At 29.6% G+C, this 14,435-nt stretch overlaps 4 protein-coding genes across 4 annotated transcripts; 2 read left to right on the top strand and 2 right to left on the bottom strand.

Annotated features, from left to right (window-relative positions):
- Window positions 1–836: 836 nt before the first annotated feature.
- On the bottom strand, window positions 837–1,401 carry LOC108469524 (uncharacterized). Its single transcript, XM_017770395.2, has 2 exons — window positions 1,177–1,401; window positions 837–1,070 (listed from the first exon to the last, which is right to left on the bottom strand). Exons 1-2 carry the CDS (start codon window positions 1,270–1,272, stop codon window positions 864–866), a joined length of 303 nt encoding a protein of 100 aa, XP_017625884.2. The 5' UTR covers window positions 1,273–1,401; the 3' UTR covers window positions 837–863.
- A 4,553-nt stretch (window positions 1,402–5,954) lies between these two features.
- LOC108467658 (26S proteasome non-ATPase regulatory subunit 8 homolog A) lies at window positions 5,955–8,737 on the bottom strand. Its single transcript, XM_017768377.2, has 6 exons — window positions 8,528–8,737; window positions 8,163–8,241; window positions 7,475–7,577; window positions 6,688–6,951; window positions 6,395–6,506; window positions 5,955–6,290 (listed from the first exon to the last, which is right to left on the bottom strand). Exons 1-6 carry the CDS (start codon window positions 8,630–8,632, stop codon window positions 6,150–6,152), a joined length of 804 nt encoding a protein of 267 aa, XP_017623866.1. The 5' UTR covers window positions 8,633–8,737; the 3' UTR covers window positions 5,955–6,149.
- A 1,643-nt stretch (window positions 8,738–10,380) lies between these two features.
- Window positions 10,381–13,469, top strand: LOC108467505 (B3 domain-containing transcription factor VRN1-like). The gene is made up of 6 exons (XM_053018403.1): window positions 10,381–10,695; window positions 10,810–11,272; window positions 11,371–11,510; window positions 11,588–12,111; window positions 12,186–12,358; window positions 13,110–13,469. The coding sequence occupies exons 1-4, from the start codon at window positions 10,621–10,623 to the stop codon at window positions 11,888–11,890; spliced, it is 981 nt and encodes a 326-aa protein (XP_052874363.1). The 5' UTR covers window positions 10,381–10,620; the 3' UTR covers window positions 11,891–12,111; window positions 12,186–12,358; window positions 13,110–13,469.
- On the top strand, window positions 11,925–13,364 carry LOC128296449 (B3 domain-containing protein At5g18000-like). Its single transcript, XM_053031663.1, has 3 exons — window positions 11,925–12,111; window positions 12,186–12,283; window positions 13,110–13,364. The coding sequence occupies exons 1-3, from the start codon at window positions 11,925–11,927 to the stop codon at window positions 13,362–13,364; spliced, it is 540 nt and encodes a 179-aa protein (XP_052887623.1).
- Window positions 13,470–14,435: the final 966 nt, after the last annotated feature.

The following is a 14,435-nucleotide window of genomic DNA, read 5'->3' as shown; positions in this document are numbered from 1 at the left end:
ACAATTTGACGCTGACGTATTAGAAAAATGTCATTAAAATTTAGGAGAGCTTGCCATATCCAAATAGTTCATACAATAATTACACACATTTACAATTTAACTCGCATGTTATAAAATGTTTCACGTCAGATTTGAGCATGCATAACGCTTAAACTAATCACAAGATTGATAAAAAAGAAGAAGATTTAATTGATATGATTCTAATATTTTAAGAACTCAATTAAAATGTTTTGAAATTTATGACAAATTTAAAATTGGATGATACTTTCATGTGTATAGTGCCATTAACACACAATACATACATATAGTTGTTTTTAGGTACTTTATCGATGAATTAAAAATTTTTCTTAATTCGGGTTTTGATGATGATAATTGTCTTTTGAATTATATTTAAAAATTCAAAATAAATAAATAAATAAATATATGTCATCATCTTGACTTTGCTTGTGGATTTTTTTGTGTTTCCTTTGACGTTGTAAATAATAATAGCCCGTATGTATGCATGCTAGAGATGTTCATAGACCAAATTAAGTCGAGCTAAGGCTCAATTTTTAAAAACATTTCAAGTCCAAGTTCGAACCCGACTCAACAAAGAAACTTATTACTATTTAAAATTAATAAAATAATAAATTTTAATTTTATATTAATCTTTACATATTCTTATAATTAAAATTAAATAAAAACATTGTATTTACATTCGGGCCGAACCTAATCGTGACAAAGCCTCTTTATTCAAGCCGGTCCCAAAGTCGAGCGGGCCACCCGACCATGGACATCTCTAGTATATTTATATAAATATAATATAACATGTTAAAAATAATTCAAGAAAGAAAAAGTAAATCTAGAAGTAGTGTAATTGAAATTTACCAAAAAGCAATATAGAAGACAAGAGGTTTTATCTGGTTAGAGCTCCGGGACGGATCGGTTTTCCGGCAACAAAAACAACCGGTGGCGACATTTATTATTATTTTTGCGATCAAAAGCATGAGGGCTGATATTAAGCCAAGTGCATGCGCTGAGTTCTTTGGATATACACATTGACCGGAATCGTCTATCGTTACTTGCGAAGTCTGCCAAAAAAAAAAAAAAACCTCAATATATAGAAAAACATAATTAGAAAACCTTAAAAATTACAAATTTTGATGCCTTTTTTTTTTTAATTTTATTTTATTTTACCTTAACCTTTGTAGATTCAGCTGCAAAGCCAGTAATGGCTGATATTATCCCCAAAAGGATCACAACCAAGAATATAATTATTCCTTTTTTCTCCATTTCTTTACTTTCTTTTACTTTCCTGGGAAAAAATCTGGGGTTTTCTGTTTGGTTGATGAGAAAAAGAAAAGAAGAAAGTCTGTTACCTAGGAATATCTGAATTCTGAAACCAAAAGCTTTGTTGTTTGTGTGGTGGCTTTCATTGGGATGTCCTTATGCAATATTTATAGGATTTTTTGGCTTAACATATATTATATTAAAGTAATTATTTTATTTAATGTAAAATAATATTTTAAAGGCATTGATCTATACTATTATTAAATTTTTGACTAAATTGATTTCATATGAGTTAATTAAAATTAATTCAATTAAAATATTTAATTTTTTTCAAAATTAAATAAATATTATTATAAATAATTTTTTATATTTTTATTGAAAATCCATATAAATTAATTTAAACTTATAAAAATATTGATTTAAACTTAAGATACAAAAATTCAAATACTCAATTTTATAATTTCAACTAAAGTTTAATTGCTTTTTTACACACACATATATATATAATTTTGATATAATTTTTTCACCGATATCTTAGGTATGCCATAATATATATAATTTATTATTTGATATATTAGCAGTGGAGGTTTTTAACTACACAAACAAGATGAAAAATTGTCATATGTCTCATTATTTAGTTTTTAATTTTTTAAAATACCAACTACGAATACATAATAAATTTTTTAACCTCGTTTGTGGAGTTAAAAATTTTCACCTCTAGTATATTAAATAAGTTTTCTATATTTTTATCTCTAATTGAGTTGATGCCATGAGTCTCTTCTCGTTTCATTATATGAGTTAGAAAACCTTTTTATTATGTTATATCATTAGGATAAAATAATCCATCAACCTGCTAGTTCTTTTCATGAGGCACAAATAGTTATCCTGGAAGCGAAAAAACTACTGAAACTTCACGAAAGCCTCACAAGGCTTTAGGTACAAAGAACGGGCAAGCTCCTATGGATTTTATCCGAAGACAAGGAAAGAGATGTTTTTACGTCAGCAACAGAAGCCCAAGCTCATGGAATTGTGGATCTTGTAGCGGTTAAATAAATTAAATAACAAATAACAATAACACCGATCTAACATCAACCCACAATTTAATTAAGAATCAAACTCAATTGAAAAATGACTAAAAATACAAATTTTTTATAAAATAACAAATATTTTTTTATTTTATATAGTATTTATAAAAATCAATTTATAAATAAAATCAGAAAAATATCCAAACTTACATCAATTTATAAATATATTTGAACCAAAATTTTATTCATATTTTAGGTAAAATATTTTACACTTTACATCGTATTAGTACCATAATCTAGTTTATTATTAAATTATATTTAAAAATGAGGTATTAACCTAAGTTTCTGGCCGGCGAAAACGAGTCAAATCTTAAAACTAAAACAATAAATTAGTTTGTAAGTAACTAAGTAGTTTCAAATTATGTTATCTCATATTTTTATAATTATATTTAATGTATATTCAATTATGAATATAAATATAAATGATAAATAATACAAATTCTTTTTAAATGATTATATTAGTATGAATTTATACTCATTAAATATTTATATTAAATATTATTATGGGTAAAATATTTTGTCTCTTGACTTTACTGAAAGTTCAAATGTTTGAAGAGATGACAAATTTATAAGGTGAGAGCTTTAAGGCAACGCAAAGGTGGTTGGCAGGTATCCCAATCTCTTATAAAATAAATCAATTTTGACCTTTTAAATTAGTACGTGATAAAATTATATATTAGCCTCGAAAAACTAATATAAACTATCAGAATGATGAAATTACATTTTAACTCTTATAAAAAATATAAACTGAAATTCGCCCTCCTCAAAATATTTCAAACTTTGCTTTTGGGGAGCTCTTTGTCGGAACTATACACGTTATGCATGATTGGAGTTGAAGACATATCTCATAATATATAGAACATTTTATGGGTGAGAAATGATATGTGACGAGAATTTGAGTCTAATCATATTTATTTTGTACGATTTACCTTCTTGGATATCTTTCGCTCCATGAACTTAATTTGTTCAAATATTCAAGTTTTCAACTAAGTGGAGAAAAAAGTTCAACTGGAGACCAAAACTAAGGTCAAAATTTACGAAGAACCCAACGCAGCAAAATTAATTCCATTGGTTACTTCAGCGAAAGAAACAACAAGCTTTCTGATATTTTATATTAAGCATTTTCCAACAATATAAGGACCAATCAATGAAGCTTCTTGCAGCTGTTATATTTCAATACAATATAAAATAATTAATTAAAATATTATAAGATACTATATATTTTATACACACAAACACGATACAAATAAATAAATAATTTAAATTATTATATGCATAATCATAATTTTAGTTTTTAATTTTCACATTTTTATCAATTCGATATTTATTATTTTTTAGATAAATTTAACCATTAACATTTTAAAAATTCAAAATTTTCTTTTCTTTAAACAAAATATTACTAAAATATTATTTTTTAAAATAATTTTTGGCATGACAATTCATGTATTCAGAATTTAGCCATATTGTTAACAAGATTTCTAACTTTGTTGCTTTGATTTTCTTTAATTTAACTCTAATAATTTTATTTGATTCAACTCAATTCAATTTCATTTCATTCTACTCAATTCGAAAAAAAAATCAAATCGAATTAGAATGATAAAATAGAACCCGTTAACTCTACTAACTCAAATTTTTTTCACTCGATTCTATTAAACATTCACCCTTATAATAAAATATAAAAATACCAATAAAAATACACAAGCTAAAGAGAATAGAATTTCGTCTTGACAGTTGGTTGATAATGTTACAAAGGTATTAAGCATGAAAGGATAAACAGATAGAACCAAAAAGGAATGACTAGCAATGAAGCTGCCCTACTCTCTTTGAAATGAATAATTGACTTTGTAATTCACAACCTCCAAATTAAACTCATTCTATCATTTTTTTTATATATTATAATACAAAGTATATTTTCATTCCATGTTGAATGAGGTTCCAATATTGAATGCTCAAGGTCAACTTCATTTTTTAAAACATATTTCATATTTTTATTTAAAATTTTAAAGTAAAATATAATCAAGGTCAATAAATTATTAATAAGTTTATATTTTGGTAATTTAACTTCAAAAGTTACAAAATAGTCATTGAAATATTCGAAAGTTTCCATTTATGTTGCTAAACTATTCGAAAGTTTTTTATTTAAGTTACTGGGTTGTTGAAATTTTTTCATAGTCTGACTACCGAGCTTCAAGCGACAATTCGACAATTGATACGTGGATCAATGCTCATCGATGAGTAGAAGAGCATACCTTAGATCAAGTCTATCTGACGAGTGATGTTGGATACGGGAGAAGAAAGCTAATTGGACTTTAGTTGGCAGATTCGTAAAATTTAAAATTGTTTTATGAAAAAAACACTAAACTATAGAAGAGAAAAGAAATGAGAGCTTTCGATTGGTATAGGTGCTACAAATAGAGAAGGTCATACAACAACGATTTTAACAATCTAGTCACTTAAATGAAACTTTTAAATAGTTTAATGACCATTTAGTAACTTTTTTTTCAAATTGAGTGACTGAAACATAAATTTACTGAAAAATTAGTAACCTTATGTATAGTTTACCCTTCAAGAATTGAATATTTTTAGGAGTCTTTGGTATATTGGAATATACACTAGACGTATATTTCAATGTGTGGAATATGAATATATTAAGAATATACTCGTACTTATTTTTTAAAGTAAATTTATATTGTTGATTGAATTTGAGCTTATTTGACATGATAACACTAATTTAATGTATTTTAATCAATTTCAATCAATATCAGATTGTATAAATGTATAAACGTGTATTAATATGTTGGGTCAATTTTTTATATTTTAAATCAATTTTAACTTTTTTTCTTAACCATATTTTATAATACATTAAAAATATAATACAATATTTAAAATAAATTATTGAACATTATTGTCAACTTTATATAAAATTTACATTAATGTAATTAAAGTATATTTTCATGTATATATAATATATCAGCATAATAATAAAATTTGCCCTTAACGTTTATCATCTTTTACAATAGTCTCCTAATCGATATTTTTTAACAATGTCAATCTTACTGTTTCAATTTTTATCAAGCCTAATTTGAAAGGAAATTGTCAGTCAACTTTTTTGCTGACATGGAATGATATCTCATTTATGCTTTTGTTGATGTGGCATTATAAAAAATATAAATTCTAAAATTTATTAAAAATTAAAAAATAAAAAATTAAAATTATGATACTTTTTAAAAATACCAATCATTTAATGATATCTCATTTATGCTTTTGTTGATGTGGCATTATAAAAAATATAAATTCTAAAATTTATTAAAATGAAAAAAATTAAAATTATGATACTTTTTAAAAATACCAAACATTTGAAAAACTTAAATATTTATTTATTTTTTCATCCCTGGAATTAAATGAGTTATAGCTTCGATTCACTATATTTTCTAAAAATATTAAAATAGACTTTTATTAGTTTTTTTTTAATTACATCTGTAACTCAACTTTTAATAAATTTATAAATTATGATCACTTAACTAATCTAAATCAAGTCGCTCCACCATATATGAAAAAACTTGAAAACCAAAATGCACGCAAATTCAAACACATCCAACATTAGTTTCGAAATCCAACTAACATAGATTCTAGCAATTTGGAAGTTACTAATATAACTAGAAATATGAAATGGAAACAACTTTTTTAAGTTTCATACTGAATGTAAAAAGTAAAAATCCACAACAACAAAATGATGGCAAGTTATATGAATTTTCTTTTAAGAGCAGAAAAAGCAACCACTGGATAGCAACTTGCCTACACAATCCGCTCCAACTCCCTAGCATAGCTAAGAGTTTGGTTAATCAGTTGTAGGGATGGGATCTCCTTACATGGTGCAGAGTCTTTGGCCTTCTGGAAATACACGGATCCATTCTTCACCTCCCAATCAGGATGCTCCTGCGACAAATGTAATACAGGTCCAAATAAGCTTTGTTTTTTTTCCTTTTTCTGAATGTCTTTTGATGAAAATGGGTATTATCGATGTTTACAAGAATGCTTACCTCTTTGATGTATTCCAAAAGTTCTTGATCAGATGAGAAAAGCAACATCTGTCGGGCATCGTTAATTGAAAGATAATCATATGCCTTCTCACTGCATCCAGCTATTTCATCTCTGAAAATGACACGTTTATGAATAAAAAACAATACAACATAGAGCTGATTCTACGAAACTGATGTTGAAATGATCTTAGATTCAAAATGGTCACAAATACAACCATAATTTAAAAGACAGTCTACCATGCTTTAATATTGTTATCCCCCAGAAAATAGTCACATGAAATACAATTGCTTACCTCACTGTTTTTGCCAAGAGATCCATGAAATAAACATAAGTTTCATGAGGAGCATTTTGTCTAGCACTCAAGACACGATTGTAAGCCCCTTCCATGAAGGATTGCTCCAGCTCCACGGCATGCTTGATGCAAGGATTCTCCAGGGCAGTGGCCGAAAGCAGTTCCAGTTCAGTATGGAACTCAGCAATTCTGTTCTGGACAAGAAGTCTCAAGAGATTAAGACCTAGAATCAGGTACTCTTGCTGGGATGGTGGAAGACGGCTACTGCTCCATCAGGAAAAAAGAAAAATAATTACCATCATTTCCTTAATCTGAATAATAGAGGCTTCTACATAAGAAATTTATTCGCACATAAGCGTACACACATTGAAAGGAGTGGAAGTTTCCTTAAGACAATTTGTTCATGGGCCAAGAGTTAAAACAAATCCAATACCATCACACTCATACAAGACACAAAATCCATTTTAATTTCTTTATGTATTAAAAGTCTTACAACATATATATACACACCAAAAAAAAACACTTGTGACTTGATTTTCGAATTAGAAGAATCGATATCCATATTTTACTAATGGTTATGCAGAGCTTTATAGGATGCACCTCTTATCTATTCATCTATCTTAACAGCTAGAGAGAAAGGGGAGGAAATTATATCGAGAACAAAAAAACTAGACCCGGAAAGAAAATTAGATATACAGCACAACAGCAAAGCAAAGGTAATAGACATAATTCCCAAACTACAGAGCAAAAAACCTTAAGCATAACCCTAAAAAGACAAGCAACTAACCCAGCATCTGTATAATAGGGCTTCAACTGGAAAAAGTCCCTCTCAAAGGCATCTTGATCCTCAATCTTAACACTAAGGACAACAGCATGTTCGTAAATTTCCCCTGAAATTGTCAGTGAAAAAAAAAAGCAACAATTAAAGAACTGATAATTGATAATTTTCAGACAACCAGAGATTCAATTTATTAATTCTATTCATATGGGTTAAAAATAACTTCATATAGAAGCTGCAACATGCTCAAATGTTTAACTGTTGCTCCCACTCTTCATTTTTTCTTGATATATCCATGTCTAACACAAGTCCAAACATGGGTATGAGGATATAACCCTCCAATAACTCTCTGAATACATGAAAAAACTTGGAAGAAAATTCAACATACCCACATCAGAAAATTCAACATTAACATCCGAGTCCTAGTAACATAGATTTAACTACAACCAAAGGCACGCAAAAGAAAAGAAGCTTACTGATCCCAAAAAATGAACCAACCTTGCATGTTCCTAATCATATTTGAGATATGTCCTCACTACGGAACAAAGCTACATCTAGTAAGTTACAATATGTATAAGTGCTGAGGTATTTTCATATAGAATCCTTCAAAATATGTGAAAGCTAGTGCTTGATGGACCAACATAGAAATAAAATAAAAATGAGAAAGCAAAACAATGAACTGAGTCATAAGAATTACTTGCTAAGAGCAATTCGTTAACCGCATTAGGGGTGTTTTCAAATAGCGGAGGAAGGCTCCTAAACTTTGTCAGCAAAACCTGCAATAATAAAAAACCCAAAATCACTTGAGCAACATTTCAAACCCATCAATTTCATCGATCCAATTTCCCAAACTCAAACACAGCAGCTAATTCAAATATCGAAAACAATAAAAACACAACAAAACCCCTAAAATCCCTAAACCCTAAACAAAATCAACCACCAAATAAACTAACGATCTACAATACGGGATCCATCATCTCGAGACGAATAAGAGCCCTAGAATTTTAGCCCGAATAGAGAGAATGCATTAGGGTTTGAACAAGTTCAAAACAAATTAAAAACCTTGAGTTGAGAAAGGAGATTGGCGCATGAATCGAAATCTTTTCTAATGAATGCAGCTTTGAATCGCTCGAACATCTGCGACACTTCAGTTAGCTGTGGATCCATTTTTTTCTCTCTCTCGCAAGCTTTCGTGTTGCCGAAACAATGGAAAATTCCTTTTTTATTTTTCACTTACATAATATATACAAGGCAAAAAAATATATATATATATGGAACTCGACTTTTTCTTTTTCTTTTCCGGTTTTACCTAAACCGGTCCTGTCGGTTGGAATTGGGCTGATCAGATTGGGTCGGGCTGTGGTTTTTTAAGGAAGGGTTCGAATTAAAGGGCTCATCTCCTAAGGCCCAGTTCCAATAAAATTTCAAGTCTAGCTCTCTTTTCAAGATGGTCAGACCAGTCAAAAAGAAATCGTTTTACTATTTAAAATTAAAAAAAATTTTGATATTTTATATATTTTTATATGGTCCAAGTTGGGTCGTAATCCTTGTACAAGTCTAAGTTCCAATTGAGTTTATATAAATTATTAATATTGTATAAAATTATTTATATCTGATTCAGTTTGAAATATGAATTGTAAATTTTTATTTTCTTTTGAAAATTTACAAGTACAAGCACATATGCGAGCAAAATCACAATGTGTAGAATCAAATTTTTACAACACAGGCAAACTAAGTGTTGTTTGATAAACTCGAAAATTTAGGTGTTGTTTGATAAACTAGAAAATTAAGTGTTGAAAATTTATGTATTGAAAATTAAACATTGAATTCAAGTTATAAAAATTGTTTGATATATTTCTTAAAATTAAGTATGGAATATGATTAGTTTGTTTGATAAATGTAATTTTTAAAATTTAAAGGTAAATTATTTAAAAAATAATGTTAAATAAATGAGATAATATAATTTTTGCCACTAAACTTGACAACTAAATTTACTTTGATACTTGTACTTTTTTTGTCCGCTTTAGTTCTTGAACTTGAAAACTAGATCCATTTTGATCCCTGAACTTAGATTCTATCAAGATTTGATGATGTGATCAATGTTACTGGAACAAGGTCAATATAACGGTTCGAACAAAGGGGTTTAACTGATTAACTAGAAAATTGCTTGAAATTGGTAAAAATCGAAACCGAGATAAAAATCGACAGTTGAACAAGTTAAATTAGTTTCATAATTTTTTTAATTTTTTTATGAATTTTTAATTATTTATTTAATTATTGTTGGTCCGACAGTCGGACCGATTGAACTGATTGAATCAAAAACTAATGATCTAACTTGTTCAATCATCGATCCAATTATTAAAATATGGTATGTGACACAATCTAAGATTGTCACATACCATTAATCTAATCAAATGTTTTTTAAATGAAATCAAATGTCTAATACATAATAATTAAAATAAATGTACAAATTCATAAAACATGGAAAAATAAACTTTAAAATAAAGCTGAATCAAAGTTTAAAAAATCGTCATTTCAATTTGGATCTATATAAAATTTTCTACCCATGTATTTAAAAATAACTTATTCATTCATTTAATTAAAATAGATTTAATCATAAGTCGAGTCAATATAAAATTATAGGTAAACTTTTTAGGCCCGTATTTAATTTGAAATAAATTATTTTTTATATAAAACAAATTTTAAACATATTAAGAAAAAAATAGGCATAATAAAAAAAAATCTACTCGAGACTAAACAGGTCTTAATTTTTAGCTAAATTTTTTTTTCAAATTTATATTCTTATTCAAACCTTCTCACTTTTCTAACCAACCCAGACAGATAATTCTAAGCATGATTAATTACAGCTCATTTATGAAATATCCAAAACCCATTCAACTTACATAAGTTATTTTGGGGACAAATTTCATTTAAGAAAATTGGGTAAAAAAAAGTGTTACAAAACCATGAGCTGGTCAAACAAGTCAAGAGAACAAATTATCCTCATTAGATGTGTTTCTTGCAGCAGTGAACATAATCTCATATGATTAAATCTCTTGTCAGAATTTGTAAATGTAATCACAATAAATATAAGGGCATAATAGAGCTTTTCTTCTTCAATCTCTCTCACTTCCATTGATTTTAAGAAAAGAAAAATGTTAACTTCATCCATGAATCATCCAAAAACACTTCATTTTTTCAGGATTATTCTTTCTCAAACTCAAAAGCTTGTAATAACCCTTCCTCTTCTTTGCTTCTTGGGTTTCTTTGTTTCTGCTTTGGTTTTTTCTGCTAATTCTAATTTCTCTGCATTTTTTTTTCTGAATTTTCTAAATTTGTTGCAGCCCTTGCCGAAAAGGTTCGTTAGTTTATACGGAGACGATCTATCGAATACCGTAATCGTTAAAGCTCCGACGGGGCCAGAATGGAAAGTAGAGTTGATGAAATGTGATGGTGAGATTTGGTTAGCTAATGGTTGGAAAGACTTCGCGGATTATTTCTCTTTGAAGTATGGGAACCTATTGATCTTTAGATACGAAGGTCATTCGCGGTTTTACGTGTTCATGATATTTGATCAGACTACACTGGAAATCGAATACCCGAACGGTATCGATAACCATGAGGTGGAGCTCCAAATACCGGACGTGGAAGAAGTCGGGAGTGAGGATGTGGTTGAAATAGTCAACAACGTATCGCGATCCCGGAAAACAACGGAGAAAACGCGTTCTTCGCCTCGTAAGAGAACAAGAATGCAGGGCGCTACGAATGCGAAAAAATCGGAGTTTCGAATGTCAAGCAGAGATGGAAGTATAGTATATATGATGATATAAATTTACTGATTTAATATGTTCTTTTTGAGCTCAGATTTTGTTCACTATTCTTTCGAATTTGATGTTACTCGACAGGTAAAATCGGTCCGGAACAAGCTGGTGGAGGCACGTCTGCTGCCCAGAGATTATCGGCATCGTCAGCTAACCATTTTGGATCGGAAAAGCCATTCTTTGTAGTTAATATACAGCCATCGTACATTACCGCATTTCGTGCTGTAAGCTCTACCTTGACGCATTGGCATTACATATTGAGTATCAATTGAATGAAATCGTTTCGAGCTAATAATTGCAGAATGTTCCATTTACGTTCGCGAGAACTTATTTCACTTGGAAGGAAGCCGATGTTGTCCTTAAAGATCGAGACGGGAGAACTTGGCCTATTCATCTCAAAGTTTACAATAAATATCATTGCACAAGCTTTGGCCGTGGTTGGAAGGCATTTGCAATCGACAATGATTTACGAGTAGGCGACTCTTGTGCCTTTGAACTGCTAGAGGGACCCGAAATATCATTTAGGGTTACTGTTTTCCGGAACCCCGAAGATTCAAATGATCGCCATACTAGCAGTACGTACAATACCTACAAGCATCACTAAGTTAAAGATTTGTATGATTTAGTGACATCTATGTATGTTTTTACGATGGCTGATCCGCGGGTCAGCTCGTGGGAGTAAAATAGGTCATGGTCGGCACAAGAGGGAATTGAATGCTCGGATTCAGATTGAATATGATCATTCTAGTGAAAATGAAACGATTAGATATTCAAAGAGGAACAAAGAATCTCATGTTCCGAGAAGAAAAATTAAGAACGGAGATGGTAAGTCATAAGAGATCGAAGAAATTTCCGGAGTGCTGTTGAATCAAAATTGCACCTAATGTTCTTGCCTGCAGGAAAGTTCGATGAGGCGATGCAGAATAAGACTTCAGCCCGGCGAGCTATTCAAAGGCTTCCAAGCAAAGGAACTGCCATTGCTAGAGCTCTTGAAAGAGTAAGCAAACTCAGGTCGGCTCATCCGTTGTTCAAAGTCATTATCACAACAAATTTTCTGCAGAGAGGGTTTCCGGTAAAGATCTTATTCCCGTAAATTTGCATATTTAGCTTCATAAAGATAAAAAGGAACATAAAACTTAGCTTCAATGCATGTAGCCCTTTGAATCTCGAAATATCGAATGTTACGATCATATAAACATCTACTATTTACTTGGGAAGCAAGAAACAATCAGACATCAATCTAAGAAACCAGCATACAACTTGGCTTCAATGCCTGCAATCAGTTGATTCTCAAAATATCGAACATTTCGATCACATCAACATCTCTTACTTGCTAAACAAGCAAGCATCAATCAACCATGAATCAGAAAAACTCGCATACAGCTTAGCTTCGGTGCATGCAGTCAGTTGAATCTTAAAATATCAAACATTTTGATCATATTAGCATCTGCTATTTACTTGGGAAACAAGAAACCATCAGACATCGATCTAAGAAAGTAGCATACAACCTAGCTTCGATGCCTGCTGTCAGTTAAATCTCGAAAATTTGAACATTTCAATCATATCAACAAATACTATTTACTTTGGAAGCAAGAATCAGCATTAAATCTAAAAAACTGACAGTTTATTAGCTTCAATGCCATCAGTTAAATCTCCAAACATCGAATGGACATTTTCGATCATATTAACGTAAACTATTTACTTATGAAGCAAGAATCAGCCATCAATCAAAAAAACTCGCATACAACATTGCATCAATGGTGCATCAATCTCGGTTTTCTTTCTTTTTTGTTCACTATCTAAGCATCATCAACCTTATGCAGAGCATCCCAGAAAGCTTTTGCGACGAACACATGGAGCAAATTCCGGAAGATGTGACCCTTAAATATAAGCATAAATCATGGCGTGTAAGGATGATTATTTGCTCAGACAGAGCAGGCCGATTTAGCATCGGCTGGCGGGCATTTGTACAGCGAAATAAGCTCAAAGTTGGAGACGTTTGTGTGTTTAAGATGATCAAGAAAACAAATATTGTTTTCGAAGTCTCCATTTTCAGAGATGGTTTAACTCTTGGTTGAACATCTGCTAAGATTCACCATGAATATGTGACTCGTTTTGTGACTCAGTAATGTATGTTAGTTTTGTTTGTATAAAAATTTGTATGACGCAGTAGATGTCTCAAAGTTTATGCCTTCTCTTCTTGCTTGAATTTGCTAGCTGATTTAGCGCGTAAATGGCAGGATTGACGGTCAAACCGGTCATATTACTGATTCTCAATTCAAGCATAAAAATTTTACAACTAAAAAATAGAAAAAATCAGTTCAACAGGTTTTTTTTTTGCCTGATTTTGAGTGATTTTACAAGTTAATCAATCTTAACCCTTTCTTTGGATTGATACCTTGATTAGTTTCCAATCCGATCAATTAGTCTAGTCGAATTTAAATACCATTAGAAAACTAGTTCACTATAATAATGTCAATATCATAATTTTCTTATTTTATTAAAAGGAAAATTATACAATAAACAAAAATAAGACAATAAAGGGAAATTATACGCATCAAATAACTTCATTTTCTTGAAAACAAATTACAGATGTCTTCTATTAATTTTTTTTCATAAATTTGTTGGAAAAACCTTCAATAAGTTCATCTGTGTTAATTTTTGCTTATAAAGTTTGGAAGAGTAAAAAAGGGTCATCTATTATACAAAAGATTATTTGAAAATTTTAAGCTCAATAATAAATTAAGTGATGACATACTGTATATTAAAATATTAAAATTTTAATATAGTATTGAGTGACATTGTTACATTAGATAGGGTATTGAATCCTTTTGAACAATTAATATAAATGATAATAGGCATAAATCTTAAATTAATATAAATTTCATATGACTATGACTAATACCGTTATCCATATGGTATTATTTTATGCTTACCTACTAAATATACAAATAATTATATTTTCTCAACATAAATATAATTAATTTTTTAATTAAAACATAATCCTTCCACTAAAAGATTAAAAAAAAAGAAAAGCAACTTAACTTGATTATATCCTTTAATCCATTCAAGTATTTTAAACATTTCTTTTTGTTTTCTCCACATAAAATTTATTTAAAATTGTTTATTTGTTTCTCAACTTAAAACTT

Source organism: Gossypium arboreum, chromosome 8 (genome assembly GCF_025698485.1).
Source record: "Gossypium arboreum isolate Shixiya-1 chromosome 8, ASM2569848v2, whole genome shotgun sequence".
NCBI lineage: Eukaryota > Viridiplantae > Streptophyta > Magnoliopsida > Malvales > Malvaceae > Gossypium > Gossypium arboreum.
The sequence above is the reverse complement of the archived record's forward strand: the minus strand, read 5'-3'. Positions and strand labels throughout refer to the sequence as shown.